This window comes from Hippoglossus stenolepis, chromosome 3 (assembly GCF_022539355.2).
Source record: "Hippoglossus stenolepis isolate QCI-W04-F060 chromosome 3, HSTE1.2, whole genome shotgun sequence".
Lineage (NCBI taxonomy): Eukaryota > Metazoa > Chordata > Actinopteri > Pleuronectiformes > Pleuronectidae > Hippoglossus > Hippoglossus stenolepis.
Window position 1 is genome coordinate 11,566,735 of NC_061485.1, and position 24,973 is coordinate 11,591,707.

General features: G+C 40.2%; 2 protein-coding genes across 2 annotated transcripts in view; both read left to right on the forward strand.

Annotated features, from left to right (window-relative positions):
• Positions 1-15,950: 15,950 nt before the first annotated feature.
• Positions 15,951-19,598, forward strand: hrh1 (histamine receptor H1). Its single transcript, XM_035152381.2, has one exon. It carries the CDS (start codon positions 16,181-16,183, stop codon positions 17,825-17,827), a length of 1,647 nt encoding a protein of 548 aa, XP_035008272.1. The 5' UTR covers positions 15,951-16,180; the 3' UTR covers positions 17,828-19,598.
• A 3,185-nt stretch (positions 19,599-22,783) lies between these two features.
• Positions 22,784-24,973, forward strand: part of atg7 (ATG7 autophagy related 7 homolog (S. cerevisiae)) — a 54,201-nt gene continuing 52,011 nt past the window's right edge. The window contains exons 1-2 of the mRNA XM_035152966.2: positions 22,784-23,093; positions 24,634-24,873. Coding sequence (XP_035008857.2) covers positions 24,702-24,873 — 172 coding nt within the window. The 5' untranslated portion in view covers positions 22,784-23,093; positions 24,634-24,701. The remainder of the gene's footprint in view (positions 23,094-24,633; positions 24,874-24,973) is intronic.

Consider the following 24,973-nt stretch of genomic DNA (forward strand, 5'->3'; position numbering starts at 1 on the left):
CAGTTCTCGTCTCAGCCCAGTGCTCGCGGAACCGCAGTTGTGCACGCGGGGCAGAAATCCTCAAAGTAGATCAAATGATATTCTCGAAAACAAATATAAACCGTATTACTGCCTTTAAATGTTTGGTACTAAATCAATATTTCTCAGTTAACAGATTTTGGTCTTGTTCTCTATTCATCCAGTTTCTCAAATGTTCACATTTATATGTTTAATACATTCTGTTCAATTTTAATATGTCACAGGGCCTCAAATAACTGATACACATTTCATCTACTCAGTTTACCTACACATCCACTTTTGTTTTAAATAACATGTCATTCACGCTGAGATGGTCAATCTCTCACATGGAGCAAGATACTAGGGAACTAGATACAGTCCATCTGACTGTTCTAATTCAGCTATTTCTATGCAAACGGTCTTGATTATTCCTTATTAACTTGTCACCACAAGGTTAAAATCGCATTCGGATTATTTCCAATCCATCCTCCCCCTCATTGCCAGGATAAAGAGCCAACATGAAATATGTGGCTGAATATCACAGGGGCGCCATTAATGGTGACAGCACCATTGTTGAGGTGAAATAAAGCCATTAAATGTAAAGGTAATGTGTTTGCTCCTTTTTGCGGAGGCGAGATCTGGACTCACGATAAATCAAACTGTCAATCTGTAGAGCAAAGGTGAATTTGACTGCACGGTAAGGATCACTGACTCTGAGGGTCTAACAGGAAGAGAGATATCTTGTGTTTGTGTGAGAGTTCAGGGTGTGTACGGTGGAGGGGGGGTGACATATTTGTTCAGTGTGTGTGTGTGTGTGTGTGTGTGTGTGTGTGTGTGTGTGTGTTTGTGTGTGTGTGTTGTAAGCTTAAGCACAATATTGTCTAAAATATTGAAATATGAAAATAACATTTTCAGATTTGCTATGTCCACATACTTTTGACCATATAACTTGACATTATCTTATTATATAATATGATATAGAAGTTAACTAAACAAATGTGATGGCCACAGCCACACATGGTAATGTTTATTCACTCACCTCACTAGTTTGCAACCCACATAATTTTGTTTTGATACACTTTTTCATCTCCTGAGTTCACACTACATGACCTTCAAAGTTTTGGGATCGCTGTGAAGTTCACACGACACGACGATCGAAAGTCATGCAAAGGTTCATGATACACGACGATGGGGGGGCCACACACTACACAATCTCTCACCAGGAGAAACCCCCGTCTTGTCCTCAAACTAAGTTTAATCACGAAAACATGCGAGAAGAGAGACAGTGACTTTGGTGATCATCCTGCTCAAAGAATCAAACTGGAGGAGGTGAAACGCTTTTTCAGTGGACGTCACAGTTTGACAAAGAATAGAAATTAGCTCGGCCCGGATTTTTCCGTCAAACCGGAGAGAAAAATAACAGAGCCCAACCCGAACTCGGCAGGCACTCAACCTGAGCCTGTCTGCAACTGGCAAAACTTGTCTGCAACTGGAAACTTGGACTGGAAATCCTGCAGTGTGAACTAGGCTTTAATTTGCCATTGTCAGATCATTTGTTACTTATAGACATTTTAATACCTTTGATATTGTGTATGACTTATAATATGCCTTATACACAGATGGTTGGCGTGAGAGGTCTGAAGGGCTGTGCATGAATTCTTTGGAATGGATGTTTTATGTTGCTACCCTGTCTCTGGTGTTGTGATTAGCTGAACCCTGAGAATCTACACTCTCATGAGGATAATTGGCATCTTGACATGACTTAGACTGCAATCTGTTTCCTCCCATTTGGAATGATACTGAAATGCTTCTATTGCACTTCAAGCTTTTTGGTTTGACCTGATTACGAATCACCTCCTGCCCAATGTCACCTGATAGAAAGATGGATGGATGGATGGATCCAGAAGCAAGTGGGTAACAGCCACTAAGGTTGGGTTCCAGATAAGCTTGTTGTGCCAGAGGAAAAATAACTGCAATTCCAATTCTGCCGTTCATTTTTGCATTACGTGAACAACTCAGATGCACTTGGTAAAGAAAGTACATTGTCATTATATATAACATTTAGTTTCGTGTCAAAAGAGAAAAGCAAAAAAGTACAGAGGAAGACGGCGTGACAGAATGTAGCAGAGGAAAAAGAGGGACAATCGTCCACAGTAAGTGCACCAACAATAATCGCTTCCTCTTTGCACACAGCATAAACATTCCTGTCTCCTCTCTTTGGCAAGTCTTCAAACATCAATAACATTTGTTACAATTATCTGTCATTTTTACTGCATTTGTCACATTGCTCTGCCGAAACACTTTTTTATTATGAAAATAGAAAGAAAAATGGACACGGAAAATATATTTCCCCCCTTTTTTCTCTCCACCCCCCTTTCAAACACTACTGTAATGAATTGGCATGAATGACAAGAAAGGCAGTGTAGTGAGAAGCCTTTTTCTTGTCTCCATTAGCAGGTCCTGTGTTTCCAGCGAGCATCAAAGAGAGAGGAGCAGAAGAACGCAGGAGGGGGGAGGCAGGCTGTAAGCTTCAAGCTGCACACAGAGATAAAGACCAGACATATCTGTGCGTGTGTGTGCAGTGTGTGTGTGTGTATGTGTGAGAGAGAGAGAGAGAGAGAGAGAGAGAGAGAGAGAGAGAGAGAGAGAGAGAGAGAGAGATTAGGCTGACTTTGACTGGCTCTGCTCCATTGTGACAGCAGCTCCTAAGAAGCTGCACACTGCCACATGATGGACAGGGCTTGGAATTGCATAGATAACATCTGCCTCTCTCTCTCCCTCTTTCTCTGTGTGTGTGTGCGTGTGTGTGCGTGTTTGTGTAAAGCTCGAGCTTTACAAATTTGTTTGACTGGAAAAACATGCAGAATGGGCACTGAAGGTCACTGCCTCTTGAAACTGTGCAATTATATACATTTGATGCTTTGTGAATGTTGTGTGTGTGTGTGTGTGTGTGTGTGTGTGTGTGTGTGTGTGTGTGTGTTTGTGTGTGTGTGTGTGTGTGTGTGTGTGTGTGTGTGTGTGTGTGTGTGTGTGTGTGTGTGTGTGTGTGTGTGTAGCATGCATGTCATGAGACAGAATGTGTGTTTTTGCAAAGATATAATACCGTCAAACTGTGTGTGTGCTATGACAGAACGAATGAAAGACGAGAAACAGGCGACAAAGAGGAAAGACTAAAAGTGACAAATGGAAAAAAAAGAGGAAGAAGAGAGACAGTTTGAGGAAGAGTGAAATGGCCAATTGAAAGGAAAGAGCTAAAATGAGGCTAGTGACCAAACTGAAAACAACCTCTTCTTCTTCCTCCTCTTCTTCTCTTGGCACAAATGCATTAGACGTTACTGTACAACCCTGTTTAAGAGTTTTCCACGGCGCTTTATTTGGAACGACATAAGCTTGTTTCCCCGGTTAGAGTTTTTAATGTTTGACTAAAAACCCTCTGCTAAGCCCCGCCATGCCTGACCCTCCTCATTACCTTCATCACTAAATGAAATCAGCAGCGACACTGAAATAATTCTGCAGTCACTAGAAGGAGCTCTGTGCTGAGGCTTCTCTGCCTTTTCCTCTTATTTTTCTTAATGAGTATGAGGTTCAAGATGTGATTTGACGGATCATTATCAAAACCATTGCCATTGGGCACCAATGTTTTCAAGGTACATCGATGATCCATCATTTCTATTTTTGAAGTGTAGTTGTTGTTATGTAGTTTTATCTAATCTGATGTATTGTCCATCTGTGCAGATTTAACGGGAGAAGATGTTGGAATCATTTCTGCTTGGAATGAGAAAAATGTTTTGCCTTGATTTAACACGAGAAAAACAAAAACTGCGGGACAGATCTCAAATCTCCATCTCAAATCGTCCCTAAATAAACTAAGATTTGAGACCTTTTTGTTTTAGTCCTCAACCTCAAGCCTAATTTTTGTCAAACACCAAATAAAAACATTTTAATAGTGTATTGTTAACTTAGCAATACGAAAAAGGAAGCAACATATGCCTGGAAGATAATGTTGAAGCTGCGTGATTTCTTTTTCTCCAAATCACTGCTATCTACAAATACGATACCGGTGGAAACTCATAAACTCCACTATCTCCCAGTGTCATTTCATTGTATCAGTGTCATCGTGCCTCCTCTCCAGGGGCTCATCATATATGGCTTTATCAGTGGCGCTGCAGCGAACTGCTGAGCACAGAACGGCAGACGCTTTGCTTGGAAACACATTTCAGCCTGGCAACGATCGCGTGACAGCGGATGAGAGTCGGCAGCAAGCGAGTGGCATTAGCATCAGCAAATCAAGGAGTCGCTCGGCTTTGATGTGAACATGCACAACAGCGACGGAAAAATAATACGACTGTTTGTGAGGAGATGGTTGCGTTGGATTTATAGCAAGAAATATGCATCCATCCATTTTCTATACTACTTAACCTGTGATGGTTGCAGGGGGAGCTGGAGCCAATCACAATACTGTTATATGCTGTTATATATTCAGCAAATGCAGTTTAATGCTCACTTTACAATGTCTATGAAAGAAAACCTTACAAAGTTAATTAATTTCAGACATTTCAGGAATGTAAGTTGATTGGTCTTATATAACCTGGAGGTCAAAGTCAGAAACAGTCATAAGGGCCGTTACAACTGTCAGGGCCCAAAAAACACCAAGATACAAATATTTGAAAAGTCTCTTAGGACATTGAAAGCATTTTTAAAGCTCTCCTTCTCTTTAACTCAATTCTTTCATTTTATTTCCTGAAATAGGTAATTGTTGAAACAAAGATGCTTGTCTTATTAAATAATATGAATTATATGTACTGTACATATACGCATGCAGCAACACTGGGATCTGAAAACTCATCTGGAATTCAAGAAATGTAAAGTAAAATTGCCTTCAAGGAAACACTGAGGCTGTATGTGTGTCTGTGTGTGTCTGTGTGTGTGTGTGTATGTGTGTCTGTGTGTGTCTGTGTGTGTGTAAGGCCCAGAAACTGTTAATGGGGCCTGCAGGGTCTTGCTGTGTGCATCCATTGGCATGTGTTGGAGGTGCATGTGTGTACCAATACATATGCATGTTTGTCACAGTGTTTGCATGTGTGTGTGTGTGTGTCTGTATGTGTGTGTGTGTTTGTGTTTGTGTGTGGGTTCATGTGTGTGAGAGAGGGCAGGGCTTTTGTCTGTGTGCAGTGCATTATTCTTCATTAGAAACAGATGAGTGACTCTGTCTATTCCAGGACTGCCCCTGGGTTCAAGTCAATCCACCACCCAGGCACCCAGGCACCCAGGCACCTACACACACACACACACACACACACACACACACACACACACACACACACACACACACACACACACACACACACACACACACACACATACATGTTATTCATGCAGTGTCTGACAGTTAGATGCTCAGTAGATATTTGCATTTTGAAGTTGTATCTCAGCCAATGTCTGTTTCATCTCTGTATATAATTCCAGACGTACATGAACATTTCAGTGAACTGTTGGATTATTCTGTAAGTTAACAAATGAGTAACAAATGAGTATTAAATGAGTATTAAATGTTCAACTTTGTCTGGATAGAAACATCTTGTGATAAAAATGGCCAGAAATACAGTGCAAATGAGTTGCATGTAAAAAGTCTTATGAGTAATTAAAGTTTGTCCTGGAATTTACTTCAGATTTACATGTTACATTCCCATTGCATGTGGTCTTTTAATTAGGTTTAGTGAAAAATAATCTAAAAGAAATTAGTCATTCACAGAAAAAACAATAATATACTTTCGCATTTATATATTAACTGAAATAAAACTCAAAAATTACATTAATTTTAAAGTCAACCAAGACCCCAGTCAGCCAGTTTTCATTCAGACCAGGTTTTACTGAGGTGTCGCTGGAGGAATATAAATCTGGTTTCAGGATGGAGAGACGTGCATGATGAGCCTCTCTGCTTTCTATCTGACGGATTTGCCTGAATATTGCTCGCTTATAATGTCGTTGGCTATTTGCCGGGATGGAATTATCCAATATGCAAACACCTCACTATTTCTGCTTAGTCAGGGAGGATAAAGCTTTTAGTTTGTTTGGGCTTTTTGACTCTCTATTAGAAACTAATTTTCAAAATCATCAGTATGCACCATGATACCTTACACCAGGAGACGAGGCTGTATGTATCTATAAGTATTTTTTCAGAAATCAGTCTGTGGCGTCTTATATTAAGGAAAAACTGTTAAAGGTAAAACAGAATGCCCAGTTAACAGAATATCCAGTATCCAGTTATATGTGCATTAAGTCTAGACTTGCATTTACAATAAGATTCCTCCAAATAAAGACAAGAGGTGAATTTGACTCCTGTAGCCTCCACATCATTGTTAAATTAGCACGGCTGCAGAGAGAAAGACAGACAAAGAGAGAGTGTACGGAGAGCGAGAGCAGATTACATAAGTCCTTCACCTCACATGCCTGACTATGTGACTGCAAAATGCCCATGAGACGGAGGGATGGAGGGAGGCAGCGAGGGGCGAGGGGAGGGTGGGGGGACCGGAGTAAATTGGAGGAAATTAAGTGGGAGAGGGGAGAGGAGAGGGATTTGAGAGGGAGGGGGACTGGGAGAGAGAAGGGGGAGAGAGAAGGGGGGGCTGATGAGAGGTTTATAAAAAGGGAAAGTGAAGATGATGTAGAGGGCGTATGAAGTGGGCCTCTGTCATTCTCCTTAACGCCAGTCACCTCGCCTCAGCGACGGCAAAAAGACTGCCGCCGGAGAGCAGTGTGATACGCAGTCTGACAAAAGCTCTTATCTAGATGCAGCGCAGCTTGAAAAAATGCTGACGTGCCAACAAGACGTTGAAATCAAGTCCATTGGAAGGCAGACTGAAGACCCCATTCAAATTGTCGGGCTGACGCAGCTGTGTCAGAGATTGTGTTTGCTGCTGCACATTCAAATTAAAAAGAACACAAGTTAAGTGATGTGATGAAATGAAGCTTCTGTGTTGGAATAAAAAAGCTTCCCAGTGCCCAGATGTGTCGTGAAATATAACGTGACCAAGTGCTGAATTTATATTAAAGCAGAGATTCATGCAGCAAAGCTTCGCAGCCACTGTTACAAATCCAAATCACTGGTGCTGGGGAGGATTAAGAGTCTTGCTCAAGGACACCTCAGAAGGACATACTGCTCTGGCTTAAAGGCAAGCTCACTACTGATTGTAATACTCCAGTGGTGGAATGTGACTGAGTACATTTACTTAAATGTTGTATTTAGAAACTAAATGTGAAGCTATGTCCCTTTTATCCCTTTATAAGTATATGTATATTCAGAGAGAACATATCAGAAGGACATTTTTTACTCCACTACAATTATGTGACAGCTATGAATTGATAGTAAGGAGACTTGGTGGTGCAGTGGTTAGCACTGTTTCCTGGGTCGAGTCCCAGTTTGATTCTGTGTTTTGTCAGTTTGAAGTCTGGTTAATCGGAGACTCAAACTTTTCAGTTGGTGTGAATGTCAGTGCGGACGATGGTTTGTTTCTGCGTGTTGGTCCTGAGTTGGCCCTGAGTTGGCCCTGTGTTGGCCCTGAGTTGGCCCTGAGTTGGCCCTGTGTTGGCCCTGAGTTGGCCCTGAGTTGGCCCTGAGTTGGCCCTGAGTTGGCCCTGAGTTGGCCCTGAGTTGGCCCTGTGTTGGCCCTGAGTTGGCCCTGAGTTGGCCCTGTGTTGGCCCTGAGTTGGCCCTGAGTTGGCCCTGAGTTGGCCCTGAGTTGGCCCTGAGTTGGCCCTGTGTTGGCCCTGAGTTGGCCCTGTGTTGGCCCTGTTATATACTGGCGACATGCCCAGGGTGTACCCCCCCGTTGTGTCCAATAACAGCTGGGATTGGCGGTATAGATAATGAATGGATGGATGAATAGCAGGCTATAACAGAAGCGCACTAATAACAAATTACACTTTTTATTGAAAAAACAAATGAAGAACTCATGAAATATGATATTTTTAAATCGGTATGATATTACATTAGGCTTGAAACAACAAATCAGTCGGTCAGTCAACAGAAAACTAAACGGAAACTATTTTTCCAATGTCATTTTTCATTGGGAATATCCGAACTATCTATTATCTGATTTTATCTCATGTCAGCTTCACATATGTGCAGATTTAATGCTGGAGGTTAAAGTAAAATGGACAGTTTGGGGGTTTGCACTATTGTTTTGAAAAGGACGGACATTTCTCACGTTTGAGTCAAATAATTAATCAAAACAATAGTCAAATCAATCTATTATGAAAATAATGAGAAGTCGCAGCCAAAGCAGCCAAATAGTGTTTTTAATTACTTTGACCAAAAGCATTTTTTGTTAACTTTTAAATTAATGATGAGTGTTAATAATATCATAAATAATATGACAATCTCCTATATAATAACAGTCATAGGGTTCATATGGAGTACTTTCACTTTTGTTGTTAATGGAGTAGCTTTACGGCACAGTGGATTCTTCACTGAAGGGACAGAATTGGACAGATCAGCTGCAGTTTAAGAAGAAAGGACGTGTCCATCTTGGCAAGTCAAAGTAGAAGAAGAAAGAGGAAGGAAGAGAAGGCTGAGGACATGATGGAAACAGGCACTGAAAGGAGGACGGAAGAAATGAAGGTCAGCCACACTTCCCTCTGTAGATATTCGTAAAATGAAAAGGACATCCCGCCGTCTGAACGCGATGACGGGCATCCTTCAGTCTCCTTCGCTGTTGCTCATAAGGTTCATCGCTCTGTTTGTTTACAGAGGCGGAACAAAAGGTTGCAAAGTCAAGTCCGAGTGCTAACAGCAGAGTAAATCCCACATGAAGGGAGATTAGCTTCAGATTTTCTCCTCTTATTATTTCTCAGAGACACTGATCTACTGGTGAGTAGTCAGTGGATGGTGGAGATTATCAGACTGGCCTCCAGTTTACAGAGGCTTTACAGAAGGTTATGCAGATTCCAAATGCTAAAAGGAGATTTCATCCTTTTTTTAAACGCTTGTAAATGTCCCTCATACAAGATGATTGCTACATCATAGCTGCAGCTCTTTTTTAGGATATTTCAGCATTTACAGACCTGACCAGCAGATGTCGCTCTTTACCTGCAAATCATTCACATGGCTTTTGAAGTGTTGCTATGGCAAAGAGCCACAAAAGAAATAAGAAATCTAACACTGTCTAATAGGAAATGACTAATATTAGGACTGATATTGATTTATTGATATTCAATAAAAATCCAGTAATTTTGGACTTAGAAGGCCTATTCCTGAGACGTATGCAATTTAAAATCAAATAATGTATGTAAATTACAATATTAAATAATAAACTGATGGTCATGACCAGTGATTGTTTCCCATTATAAACATCTGGCTTACTTGCCTCATATAATGTACTGGCCGCTTCCGTTTCCCTACAATCTGTAATTACAGGCCATTACGTGCTCCCGTACAGATTGACCCTCATTACATTAGGAAGACCACTGCATGCACTCTTTCACACACACAACTGAGAATGCTCACATTACCACTTCCACTGTGCATGCATGGACACAGGAAGCAGGTACACACACCTTAAAAGATGAATCTGATTGCACACACACACACACACACACACACACACACACACACACACACACACACACACACAGCAGAAATAGACAACCACTGTCACTACTGCACACTCATAATTCAGCGGCGACTGATCCTGGCAGGAAGATCTGCCAATGGAGAGGTTTGTGGTTCGATCCCCGGCTCCTCCAGTCTGCATGCCGAAGTGTCCTTGAGGAATCCTTTAATGGATGTGTGTGACTAGGATGTGTATACAGAATAAGCACTGTGACAAATGTGGTGCATTTATCAGACTTCAGTATAAATCAACTTCAATCAATAAAAGTTGATCCGTGGTCATTCATTTACCTGCTGACGTCCTCTCAGGGATGACATCTCCATAGTTTCTGTGTTACTATGTCCTTCTTCTCATGGAAACTAAGCGTTCATGCTGTTGGTAAGCAATGGCTTGCTTCCTGTTTTTTTTGTTTTTTTATGAATACAGTAAACCTGTCTGCTTTTTTGTTCACAGAGCTGCTTCACTCAGCTACTTTCATGGTATTTGATGAAAGCTGGGATTTTCCCGAAGGGGTCCAGGAGTTCAATATAAGGACACCTGCTACTGGTCTTTTCTTCATTTTAGGTTAGCATTCCATTTCCTCCACATCTCTCACACACACACACACACACACGCACACGCACACACACACACACACACACACACACACACACACACACACACACACACACACACACACAGCATTAATCGGACACGAATTCCTGCTCCCTTTCTTCAGACCTTCCTTCCCCTTTTCATCTCCCCCTTCTTTTCTTCCTGTCCCCTCCTGCCCTTCCTTCCTTCCGCTCTTTTACTTTTCATCACCTCTGCACCCTCAGTTTCTCCTGTAGGAAAGAGCTGGGGATGCACATAATCCATTTGGGCCTGTTAATCTGAAAATGATAGGGTTGGTGCATCTCCTGCTTGAACAAGAATAGAAATAAGGTAAAATAGTGTCTTTCAAATTTCATTTCCTTTTCACATAATCACCAGTCTTCTAAATTGGTGGGAATATTACTTGTGAGTTTGCATCCAGATAATTATTTTTTAAAGCTGATCAGTTGAAGCCAAGATCAACAATATATGGTTCTAAATACATATTTGCCAAGAAATCTCTGCAAATAATGAGGACAATCTAAAACTTACATGTATTAAGAATTTAGGACTATAGACACAACCTGAAGCCTAAATAGATTAAAAAATGATTTTCTATCATATGGTTGTAATGATGTCATCATGATGTCACTAAAATGAGTCAGATGTGAAGTTGGGAAGATTGCAATACCTTTTGTGACACGATATTGTGAGATGCGATCTACAGATGATTTGGACAAACCGATTAGTCATCATCATTTTGCTGAAATGACATCATGAGGGTGAGAGTTATTATTACAATATAAAAAAGTTCAAATTAATTGGGGGGTATACATATTATTTTAGAGAATTACAACAACAATGCCTTTGACTTAATGATGTTAAAAGTTTATAAGGTAACCTTGTTTAGCAATGAATTGTTAATGTGACTAATTTCACCCGTTTCAGAAAAACAATGACCTGGGTATAGAGCTAGAACTCTGAGTGCAGCCATATTGGCATGAAATTCATTGTTCACAGTCAGACTCCCATGAGAGAAAAATCAATTGACTCTGTGACATTTGTTAAATCAAACTTTTTATTTTCTCAAGTCTTTATTTCTCGACTTGCAATAAATTGTAACAAGGCTCACACATCTGGCTGAAGTGAATGTTACCCTTCATGAAACTATCAGGTTTATACATGTGTGTCTACTGGCACCCCCTAATAATAATAAAAGTTTTCCAAAGCAAGATTTTTGCCTGTTTCCTTTGGCACAAAGTCAAACATGTTTCCAGAGGGTGTTGCAACAATTTGCTCCTTGTCACCAATCCTGTTTGTGACATTCATTTACAGGATGGAGGTGGTAAGAAGAGATTGCATCCCTTCTCTTTGCAGACAATGTCGTTCTGTTGGCTTCAGCAGATTGAGGTGGTTTGCGGTCAGCACCTCAAAGTTGGGGGTGGGTTCCTACCCCAAGTGAAGAAGGTGAAGTATCTCAAGGTCTTGTTTTCAAGTCACCGGAAGACAGAGCAAGAAGACAGGTGGCTTTCTGTTTCTGCTTTGTATTAACCAGTGAGCCCGGAAGGCAAATTTGAGTATTTTTCAATTTCCGGTCCTCGACCTGTGGCCTTAAGCACTGGGTAGTGACAGAAAAAATCTGTTTGGGGATACAAGTGGCTGACATGTGCTTTCTGCGGCCTTTCAGCCTCAGAGATAACGGGAAAGGTTCGGACATCCGGAAGACCCAGGCATGATTTGGCCAATCAAGTCATGGGGGCGGCTGGTACATTGGAAAATGAACCTCTAGAATTGTTTTGATATCATTTACAATTTGCTGTACAGTGCTGTTAGTTGTTTGGTTTATTTGTTGGGAGATTAATGGGATTATTTTGTTTGTAGTTTGCTTATCCACTGATATGCTTCCAGTACATCGGCTGGTTGGTTAACGTTATTGAAATTCAGCCTTTAGCCAGGTGTCACAACAGGATAATAAAAATAGAACAGAATGACTGGATCAGTTGCAATAAAGCTATAAACACGCGTCATAAAGAGATAAGGTTGAGCAAACCCTCCCTCTGTTCAAACTTTCATTTTCTCTGTACTATAGTAACATTCATAAACTGTAAAGGTATTACTGCTGCTATTACACAAGTTTTTTCTTGAAGGCTTATTGCAGATAGTATTTCATAGTAAGTTGTTTAACCTCAGAAAATGTAAATTCTTAAAGCTGAGCTAAGATGACTTGAGTCAAACTGGGAACAAGTCAAACTGGTTTTCTTTATATTCGACATAAAGCCACACACTGGCACTGGTGACCGTTGGCTGACATGTTGTGTTGGGATATCGAGCTCGGGATGTATTTGTGTTTAATTTGGTAAAATGGAATTGAGTTGAATTGAGACTCCTGAGCAGAATGAGCACTGGCATAAATCCTTAAAATTGCTTTCACTTTTCTGATACCCCTCCGGAGAAGGAACACAACTATGTTTTTTCATAGTTTTGACACGATCCCTCCATGACATTAATGGTCAGAAGAGAATATACTTAAAAGCACCACAAAATATACCAGTAGAACGTATGTACTAATGGTCTGTACATTTCAAAGCAATATCTGTAAAATACATTAAAAACATATTTTTAAAAAGTTCTATTATAAAACTGAAACCTACAATTACTTAAGTCTCTGCCTACAGATGTTTATCAAATCTGTGGGGATCCCAAACTTTTCAACCCCTGACCCAAAACTAACATAACAGTGCCAGACACTTGTGACCCCCATTATCCCTGAGGTGGTTGAGGCAGACAAAGAAGGCTATATCCCAACAAATGGCATACATGTGTTCGGTGATAATTAAATCTGACTTGACCAGATGATAAAAAACATTTTATCATCATATTAAGGGTCATGTGGGGACAAAGAAAATCAGAGCACTTAAAGTGATAGTTCTCACAAAAAATTAACAATGCACTCATTATCCACTCACCACTATGCTGGTGGAGGGGTGGGTGATGTGTGTGAGTCCACAAAACACTTTTGGAGTGTCAGGGATAAACAGTGTTGCAGCCAAATCCAATACAATTGAAGAAACTGTTGACCACGTCTTCAAAAGTAAAAAAAACAACAGAAAAAATTATAAAATGTCTCCATACTGCTCCTGTGGTGTCATCCAAGTGTCCGTAACCTCCGCATTCGCACGTGGATCACGAGCGAACATTAAGGCTAAAAACATGGTGTAAATGTTCTTGCTTCGAGTCGAATTTGAAAGTAGGGGCTTACGTTATGTACGTTACATTGTTTTGTTTTTTTTGTTTTCTTTTAATGTTTGAAGACGTGGTCCCCAGTTACTTCAATTGTATTAGACATTGGCTATTATTATTATTTGCATATTTATATTTTACATTCATAAAAACTTAAATTACTATTTTTTAATATGATTTTGGGATATCATCTGGAGACCACCCCTCTCAGTGTCTCACCACCCCCCGGGGGTCCCGAGCCCTACTTTGAGAACCTCTGCTGAAGGTTTTGTTAATCGACCTCTCATTTGTTCCTTCAGCATAACTTTGTTTCATCGCAGTAATCTCCACATGTCATCGCTATGCAGGAACTCGCTGGAGCCCACTCGCTCGCTGACGGTGTGAATCCCACACACAGTGAAATCATGACGCGCGACCCCGTCAGGTGAAAACTCCATCCAGAGACAGTCACTCATTTTTATGGCTGCACTTGTTCACGTGGACTCTGTAGTCCGAGTTCAGTCCAGAGAAAAGAGAGGGAGAGCTGAAGGAGAAGGAGGAAGAGATTCTTCTTTCTTTCTCCTTAAAACCTTTGTCAATCATTCTTTTTTTTGTTGATTTTCACCCCGAACACAAGAAGCTGGAATAACAACGCACACTTGGACGTGGAAATTCATGTTGAGAGGTATGTGTGGAAACGATTACTGAGATGGTTGAAGTGATTAACTTATACACGCGGTCAAAAGTCGATTCATTGTCTATTTTTTTTCGATCGTTTTCATACCAAAAGTGGAAAGTTTCCGTGCGCGGATCAACAGGTCGTTCTCTGCGCACTGACTTCGCTTCAAAGCCATTTCTCATGTTGATAGATTCATCAAAGGCAGCGCGATTACTCCGCGTCCGTGCTCCTTTTCTAATGAAACCAGACAGACAATGCTCATTTAGGATAATCACATTGAAGAATTAGAGTCTGATAGATATCATGTCCTGTCCTGGTGCAGTAAGATTGTGCAGCTCAAATGCAGAAAACACGCAGCAGGTCTATTTTTACCTCTCTTTTATCCATCCCCTCTGTACTGTGTCATTCTTTGTGAATTCAGTGAGTAATAAGGTTTCTAAATATTTGTGTTGCAGAGGCAGTTATTGTACACACAGGGATGCTAGACACACAGTCACACATTATAAATGATAGACTACTGTTTGAGTAAAAGCCTCTTATGTGAGGCTCAACACATGACAAACAGGATGTACTGTATGTGTGTGTGTTTTAGTTGAATCTTCATATCTTGTTTGTACATTTGATTTTGAGTTCAATTCAGTGCATTCATTATTATTTGTAATATGCTGCTGCCATTGTCCCATTGTTTAAATGACTGTTGAGCGATATGGCAAAAAATCGTATCAAGATTTTGACATCAGTCGATATCGATGATATCATGATAAATGTCACATCATCATTTCTTTTGAGTTTAAAGAGTCCTGAGAGAATGTTGTGGTTTCAAACTTGATGTGCAGAGAATGACACCAAGTACATATTAAAATCCTCCTCACCACGCTTACACAATGCATAAGCCCTATATTGTGATATATTTTACTTTTGTCATAGACTATTGCTATTGATGACAGTTATACCGCAATTATTATTGTTATTGTTTTATCGCCCAGACTTACTTGTTCCCAAAAGCTGGAATTCTTGTCCATAAACCCCCTGGATGCAGCCCTCATACAGTATCCACAGTGTCGTAGTTCATTACCAGTGTTTGGTCATTTCCGTCCCTCTCGGGCTTATGTATTTATTTGTTTGATCGAATTGGTTGAGGCGAGCAGATGTAAACATGAAAGAAAATAAATCTTCCTGCATTGATTCATTTTAATATCAAAACCACGATGACAGTTAACTGATGAGTCACTTTCTGAGGGAGCGCTTGTAAAAAACATCTCAGCACCCATTACTGCTCTGAGTAATTTGTGTTCTTTTTCCCCACTGAGCATGAAACACTTGTGGTTTTACTGATACAGCTTAGAGATAGACAGACAGACAGACAGACAGACAGACAGACAGACAGACAGACAGACAGACAGACAGACAGACAGACAGACAGATACATAGATACATAGATACATAGATTTATAGCCTCCTTTGTTCCAGTCACACAGTTTGGTCCTCTGCTGTGTATTGATGGGATGTGTCACCCTCGATTCATATGAGTGTTAAAAAAAAGCCAGCTGGACAGTGAAAGAGAAACAGCATGAGCGATTTTAGTCCACGGAGAATGTATATCCGAACATAAAAGAACAAAGATCAAATGTGTCAAGCAGCATTTAAGTGTTTCTTTATCTTGCATCTTGCCCTTTTAGTTTATTTCTCTCTCATATCCTGAAAATCCATCCGAATGTGAGAAGAGAGAGATACTCTGCTTTACAATGTTCCGTTTTTTGCTGAAAAAATGGGGTTAAAATCTTAACCTGTATTAAAACAAAAAAAAGAAAAGAAATATGACAAATTGTGATTCTAACCTCTAATGTTCTTTATGTTTTCCAGGTATTATCTGTTTGGATATATGTATTTATATGACAAATGGACTACACATCAACACAAGGCTGATGACGCCTTTTCCCAGTTTTGACAGGATTACTTTATTCTTCCACTGGTTGTTATGCAGCAAGTGTTGACTCCAAACACCTTCATCACCTGATTTAAACACACTGCTTCATACAGTCTGCAGTTAAAGTCATGTTGGAGGACAGTTTTACACGATGAGTTGACCATCTAACCTACCATGATGGAATCTGGTCTGTCATCATCCACAAATCCTGTACTTCTCCTCAACACCAGCAGCTACGTCAATAACAGCAATAACTGGAGTGGCCTCGTTGACAGTGACTCACTGAGGATCAATCGCACTCTGAGCAGCCACGGCCGCTTACACAACGTCCTGCTGGGGGTCTTTCTGGGACTCATCTCTCTCCTTACCATATTCATGAACCTGCTTGTGCTCTACGCCGTGAAGCGAGAGAAGAGCCTGCACACAGTCGGGAACCTCTACATCGTCAGCTTGTCAGTGGCGGATCTGATTGTGGGGACCACAGTCATGCCTCTGAACTTGGTGTATTTACTGGAGGATGAATGGAGGCTGGGTCGGGCTGTCTGCCAGTTTTGGCTCATTATGGACTACGTGGCGAGCACAGCCTCAATTTTCAGCTTGTTCATCTTGTGTTTGGACCGGTACCGCTCAGTCAGACAGCCGCTTAAGTACCTTAAGTATCGAACGCGAGGAAAAGCCAGTGTGATGATTTCTGGGGCCTGGCTGCTGTCGATTATGTGGATAATTCCAATTTTAGGATGGAGGTCATTCACACACGTAGACCTGAAACCTGAGGAGGAGAATAAGTGTGACACAGATTTCCGCTTCGTCACGTGGTTTAAGGTCATTACTGCCGTCTTCAACTTCTATGTGCCCTCGATTTTGATGCTGTGGTTTTACACAAACATCTACTTGGCCGTGAGACAGCATCTGAGGGACAGGGAGAGAATCATCCATCCAACTGACTCGTTTGAGAATGAGAATGGACAAAATGTCAAAACACCTGAGAAAGATTCCCCAAAATCACCAGGGAGGGAGTGTAAAGCTCCGCTCAAACTCTCTAAAAAGCAACGCCTGCTGGACCACAACACTCTCGACCAGGCGTATTCACTCGAAGAGGCTGATAAAACCAAAATTGCTCCTTCTGCATCTCACAGGAAAATTGTTGTCAAGTGCCAGCAGACATCGCTGCTTGCCATGACAACAGAGCGACTCAGAATTGCACGAAAGGCCAAACGGTGCTCCCTGGCCCCTGAGGCGAAGCAGCCAGATGCTGATATTCCCCTGAGGAACAACTCGGTGCCCAAGGACGTCATTTTCTTCGAGGGAAATTATGAGCACAAACTTCAAGCATCGTTAAACGAATGTCACGTCACAGTGCCAAACTCAGTTAGCGGCATCTGCGATATCAGTCAGGTGTCCAATGTGCAGAGATACACGTCGGCGCTCTATACCACCTACGACCCCAGTCAGGCTCTGCCGTGGACGGATGAAGGGGTTGAAGACGCCGAATTGGACCCGGCCAACGCGCTGACTCTGAGACAGACATGGCAAAAGTTTATAGAACAATCACGTCAGCGCATCCAGAGTCTAAGGATCCACAAAGAGCACAAAGCAGCCAAGCAGTTGGGCTTCATAATCGCTGCGTTCTTGTTGTGCTGGATTCCGTACTTCATAGCTTTCATGGTCATGGCGTTCTGCAGAGAGTGTGTGCACCATGACCTGCACATGTTCACGATATGGCTGGGTTACATCAACTCCACTCTCAACCCTTTCATATACCCACTCTGCAATGGGAACTTTAAAAGGGTCTTCAAAAGTATTCTGAACATTCGTTTGTGACAGGAAAACAAGCAGAACAAAAATCTAAGACGCTGCTGATGGACAAAACCATTGAATGTCTGTTGTTTCTGATTATTTTTAACTTTGTTGCTCACAGCACTTCTCAGACTCGGGGGAACAGTTTGGATGATGTCTGAACTTGATGTTATTTATTTTGTCTGTGTTATGCTACAGTGATAGTAACAATTGTGTGGGACTAGAGGTCTTTACACTGAGAGGAATTTGATCTCTGAACCAGGGAAACAGGGGCACATTTCTGTTCTTGGCTCTGATGCAGAACGATGGAAACTATGTCCAAAAATTGTTTTTAAAGATAATCTTTTCCTTATTTATTCATCTTTTTTTGCACCATAAATCTAGAGAAACAGGGACGTGATTCAACCGGATGCTGGTAGATTTGTATTGTTTTACAAGCACTGTCATGAATCACAATTTTTTTCTTTTTTGTTTGTCACGTTTTCTCATTATTAAAACAGGATATGAGACATCAGGGCATCCAGGGAAAACACAAATCTTGGCATTTGTCTACTGAGCTGAAAAGGGATCTATTCTTTTGTCCTTTTGTTTCATGCTTCTATTTAAAGGTCTGCAAAAATTAAAAAAAAGCTTACAGTTATTTCATTTAGTTTTTCAGAGATTAAAGCCATTATCTTCAAAATTATTCGCCATGAAGTGTTCTGGTCTGGTTTCATGTAGAAGATGCGAGTGAATCATTAAATACATCATGTAAAGAAATTTAACAATCAACAAAATACATATGCTATTAATTCATATCGACATACACAGTGTGGATAGGCTGCTATACAGTTGTTAAATAGTGGCTGTGTGTCTGAATCAAAACACCACTGTCTGCACCGCGCCTGCTTAAATCCTGTTGTCAAACTGCATGATTGTTTTTGCTCTAACAAAACTGCCCTTTAGCTACTGATTGCCAAGCTTACTCATTTCTCATTCATCTGTTTTATGATGTGATGTGGCACCTTTTCTGCCATTAGCCTACGAGCATCAAATGCCATTTCACCCCGCTGCAGGAAAGAGCCCATAAATTTGAGACTCCTGTAATGCATCGGTATTGATTAAATATTTGGAAACAAACACACAAAGAGCTTCCAGTGTGCTCGAGCGTCACAGAACAACACACAGTATGGCTCCCATTAGGAAAAGGCTTTGCCTGCAATCTCACTGTGGAAAAACATTTTACCGTTCACGTAATATCAATGTGTTCAGATTTTCAAAAGCAGTTTGTTATGTCGAGTGATTTGCATTTTACATGTCAGGGGCCAATTGGTGTATTTAAAATTCTTGCATGTGAATTATACTGTTGGAAATCAGGTTGTAATAATTAAAAGTGCTGTCTATTACTCCAACACAAATGTGGCTCAAGAAACCCATAATGTCTCCTGTGCACAATGAACACAGACTGGTTGTGAGTCACTACTTAGCCAAATCAAACAAATCAGAGGGTGGGGTGGAACTGAGCTGGAAGAGGTGATGATGTGTAGATGTGTGTGTGTGATAGCACTGAGTACATCTCTGTCAACAGAATGGAGCCAGTGTCAGGCTGGTATTCAGGAAAAACACGGGTCTTTGAGATATCACAAATCAAAGCCTTTAAGTTTGGCTCGTAGATACAAATAACTTTGTACGGAAATTCTGTCCCATTGTGACAGTGCATTCATCACGTTTAATACTCACCTCGGAAAGTTTTTATGTGCATGTACATCACATGGGCGTCTCTGAGAGCTTTTTTTCTCTAATGCGAATAAATTCCTGCTGCTGTCTGGCTTTCTTCATTCCCTCAAAGTTTTCTTTTTTACTGCAGGTATCAGCAAGAAAAGATGACTTAATGGCATTTAACGAGGTTTTAATGATGATACTTGTTATTACAAACAGACAGATAAGGGATATGTAAGGGATAAAGTCAGTTATCCCAGGGGTTACCAAACCTTTTAGCCCCAGATCCCTAAAATAACAGCACCAAGTATCACCAGAGGTGGTTGAAGCACATGAAGAATATTGATTTGAGCTAGTTTGAAAAAACCTCACCTACGTGCACATATCACAATTTCTCCTGTGGTACTGAAAATGTACCTGCAGCAACTCATTTGTCATAATCCCATCAGAGGTCAGGTCACATGAGGAAAATCAGAAGGCTAAAGATATATATTTTATATCGATATACATCTTTTTCAACAATTATGACCAAGATAGGCTATTTCTAATTGTTTCTAAAAAAATGTTTTTGATTTGTGGAAATCATCTTGTGACCCCTCCCTCAGGGTTCCCAACTCTTAGTTTGGGTATTTAATTATATATTATTACATTATATTATTTATATTATTATAATTGAATTGAATTGTCCAAGTTGACCCTGATAAACCTAATAGATAATTCACTGTATGTCGGAGAGGAATCTTAGTTGTGCAACTGACCAAACAATCATTGTATTTCAAACTATATTTATTGTTATTGTAGGAAAACCTGCCAACCAGCGATAACATCATCCCCTTTAGTGCCAGCACTCAGTTCTGTCAGTGAATGATTCAGGGAGGAACCTCTGCACCTCTCACCTCTTCATCTTCCCGTCTTTAACGTGTTCCTTATTATTTTGTGGGTGATTTATGTTACATGATTTATAGATGGGAGTCAAAGTTTGCCTAAAATGTGCTCATCAATCAAGCAGTTTTGCAGGATGCCACATTGAGGCTCTCTGAGGTGGTTTAAGTTACATCATTGTGTTGAAGCTATTTGCTTTGAGTGCTTGTGAAGGGTAAACCGAGGCTTTTTCAGATTTTAAATTGATCCATAACCCTCCAAAATTTCCCTTTCAAACATTTCTGAGGTGGTTGTCAAATGATAATGGTACTTCTTCAAAGAAGAAATACATCATGTGATATGTAAATAAGAGAGGGCAGCATGAGGGGAATTTAACTGACAGGGCATGGCAAACATTTGCTGTGGCTGCAAGTGACTACTGCATAGACACAGCATCTACAGAAATGTCTTACCTATAAAAGTGATTCTATTGTATCTTTTGCAAGTTTGCAACTTGATTTGATCATGCACCACAAAGGGGAGTCAACTGAAATTAAAACAGGACAATGGTTAAGTGTGAAACAGACTAACATCAACTGTGTAGTGCATATATTTAAGAAATTCATGGGTCAAATGAAACATTTTCTGCAGAAATTAATGTCTGTTTGCTTTATTTATATTATTTATGTAGTTGAGTTAAAATATTAATAAAATCTTATACCATATCAAGCTAATTTTGTCATATTTCCATAATACCTTGTCATGAAATTGAAATTTAAGTACGGTAGGAAAACGAATGGTGGGGAAGTTGACGTGTGCTATGAAAATCTAACTTAGCAACACAAGCCAACTGGTTTGACCAGTAGTTCACAGTAAACACATGAGTCTCACTGTTGGATGTGTTTCCTTATTTCACTCAACCAGTAAATACGACTCGAATGTCACTGAACCTCAAATGACCTCAAGCTGCAGGAGGAGCAACCGATATTTTAACTCATAATTTCACTGCAATAGTCAGTTTCAATTCTAAATTCAATGAATCTAACTGTATCCAAAGACCTAATGTATTTTTTGATAATTATAATAGTTAAATCAGGCTTATCTTACACATTTGCAATCTGACACTTAAAAAGCTGTTCAAAATTCTCAGACATTTAGGGTTCATTGTGGGTATTTAAAAAAATATTTGAGTATCTATAAAACCTGACTCAGTGTTTCAGCATTATATTTGTATTTGAGTACTTTTTGACAATAGAGAGAACAAACAAATGAACAATTTAGTAGTTTTATTATAATGTGGGGAAGGCTTTGAAAAAAAAAGATGCGACTCAAAGATGCAGAAAATATAATGTAGCTGTTGTATTTTGAAATAATAAGAAAATATGATATTTTAGAAACTACATGACGATATTTCTAAAATCTTTGCTTTGGGTGTGGTCCTTTATTTGTGTGTCCTCATTCTTATTAGGTTTTTCATAGTCACAGAAAATTTAAGAAAATAAATTGCATAGAAGAGCCAACTTGAAAAGTACGGTCTTCATTGCTTGCATTTCTGGACCAACACTTATCACATTTCTAACAATTACATAGAACATATAGTACATATAGTATTTATTACCTCCACCGAGGAGATTGTATTTTCGTCTGCGTTTCTTTGGTAGTTGCCAGTATTACACAAAAACTACTGGATGGATTACCAGGAAACTTGATTACCAGGAAGGATGCAGTAGCCTTTGGGTCAGAGAAGAACCTATTGAATTTTGGTGTAGATCTGGTTCATGGGGCAGATGTTTTCCACAACTAGTGTGTGTATGTTATATGTAACATGTAAAATACACTGTAAATAAGCCATTTTTACACTTCACTACTTCTGTTTTGGAGAGGCCTGTGCCAACCTGTGGATTCAAATATAGACAATACACTTTCCTTTCTTATTACCCATTTCTATGATCTTGCTTTTAATTCATTTGATCTTCTTTTTAACACCATTGTCTTTATTTTATGTTATACCTTTTGCTAGTTTCATGCTTTTTATCCCAAGTCTTTGTTTGACTGCTAACGTGTTTTTATTGATCCATCTTATTTCATGTCTTTGATTTTATTGTGAAGCACTTTGAGCTACATCCTATGTATGAAAGTTGCCGTATAAATAAAATGTATTATTATTACTATGAAGTTGACACTGAAATTAAGAGCATTTTTAAGTTAAAAGAAGTTTCTACTGCTCAGTTTGTGAGTGGCAGCTGGACATAGTTCGCTTGTTCCTCAGCAGTGAACTTTATTTTACATGAGTCAGAACTTTACTGACTCATTATCGTTAAGCGGTGTCAGTTTTTTAATTTTCCCGCAAACTTCACGATGGAAATGAGCTCGTAGTCCCTCTCGGATGAACCCGGAAGTGTGACACATGTGTTTGGTCTGAGGTGTGTGATGACGTCACCTGCAGCTTCACATCCTGGTTCACGTCTGTTCGCTCCGACATGAGAAGGAGCGGCGCCTACAGGTTCCTGTCGGTATTCTCCTGCTTCGTCGTCTGCGCCTTCCTGTTTTTATTTTGGTTCTTCATATTTTACACCATGATGCGCGTACCGTAAAGTAAAGAGACACATTTCTGCCGCTGTTTGCTAACCGGGGTTAGCTCGACGAGCTAATTACCCACAGTGCACCGCTTTATTGACAACGTCCCCCGGCTTGTCACATGATCAGCCTCAGCAGGAAGTGAGGATTTGTGGTAAGTAACCTCGGCTTCTTGAGATATTGACAAAGAAAACGCGTCTCTGGTTTGTTTAATGTCTGGGTTGTGATGCAGTTAATCCTTAAATTGCGATGTGTAGATACTGCTCGCGTTAAAAAGCGTCAGAGGAGAAGAGGAAGCTGCTTCCTTCATGTGTCTGTGTTCACTCAATGATCAGTGACTTCACATGTGTGAAAGTCCTCACACAGAAAATATGGAGTTACAACTTCACTGTGATGCTCCAAAGTGTTTTCCTGTTGAAAATCATCTGAATAAAACAAGAGTGGTTGGACCTTCACACAAATATGTGTCAAGATGTTTACAACAGGAGGGCGACTACTTGATATACAAAACACCTACTCACATACTCTACCGGTACTGACACTGACTCAATTCATTTGTCATTGCTGCTCCCTTCATCTCTATCAGACATTTTCTTATGTACAAATACTTTAAACACAGACATTTCTCCATTATGTTACAAACTGTTTCTTCAAATCAATGTTGCAAATACTGTTACGTTGGTGCGTTCAGTTACAGGCAGCATCTATTGCACCACCTGAGAGAGAGGATCCCTCGCGTGTTTCTCTCTGAGGTTTCGTTATTCTCCTGTTTTTTTGGGTTAGTTTTTCTTTCCTCTTGTTGAGGGTTAAGAACGGCGGATGTCGCACCTTGTTAAACTCTATGAGACAAATTGTGATTTGTGAATATATTTTAATATGATTGCAAATGAAAAAAAAATTTTGTGCAGATTTTCCCAATTTAATGATGCACAACTTATCAAATAATCATTAATACAAATTATTTTTGCAGACCCAGAAATGTATCAGGATTGTCTATGTAGTCTGGACATTGTATTTGATCACAGATTAACATATTACACAAAGACTTCACAATCTGTAGAACATATGAGACTCTATATTAATGAATTGAATGATTTTGTACCTTGTTACTGTTTGATTGTTTATCAAATATCATCACTAGAGGTCCTGAGCTCAGAAGCTAATAGATTATGTTAGTTGTGTGTTTGTGAAGTTGCAATTTATGACATTGAATCAATCAATCAAATTTTATTTGTATAGCCCATATTCACAAATCACAATTTGTCTCATAGGGCTTTAACAAGGTGTGACATCCACTGCCCTTATCCCTCAACACGAGTAAGGACAAACTACCAAAAAACCTTTTAACAGGGTAAAAAGAAGGTAGAAACCTCAGAGAGAGCCACATGTGAGGGATCCCTCTCCCAGGACGGACAGAAGTGCAATAGATGCAACGTGTAATAGAGAACATCAGAAAGATAAGGGTATTTGCAGCATTGATTCGAATAAACACTTTGTAGCATAATGGAAGGTAAATTAATTGATGGATTATTGTCAGTAATGGTTGAGTATCTGAGTAGACATATTGTATATCAAGCTATTCCACGGTCAGCTGCCACCTCGATCGTGGTCCACCACCACTATCAGATGCCAACACGATACAGGATCCACCATAACATGAATGTAACCTTCATACTGTTTGTGTGTCATGACAGATTACAGAGCCATCAAGAAGCCTACAGTTGTTTCATAGCACAGTTAGATACCTGGTAGTGAAGTTGTGATGGCGTCTGACACCAGTGGAGCCGCGTCCTCTGCAGCGGACTTCAAGCTGCAGTTTGCTCCCCTCAGCAGCGCCATGGAGGCAGGTTTCTGGCACCAGCTCACTCAGAAGAAACTCAATGACTACAGGCTGGACGAGAGCCCCAAATGTATCAAAGGATACTACTACAATGGTGAGCAGTGCGGTCAGAGGGCATCATTATAACAGTGGCTCTCCAGTTGATGTTTTATGAATATATTTATTATGTAGTGCCAGAAAGAATTATCTCATTT

Bases quoted from the DNA above. Each gene is read 5' to 3' on its own strand.
- hrh1 (XM_035152381.2), top strand. From the start codon at position 16,181: ATGATGGAATCTGGTCTGTCATCATCCACAAATCCTGTACTTCTCCTC.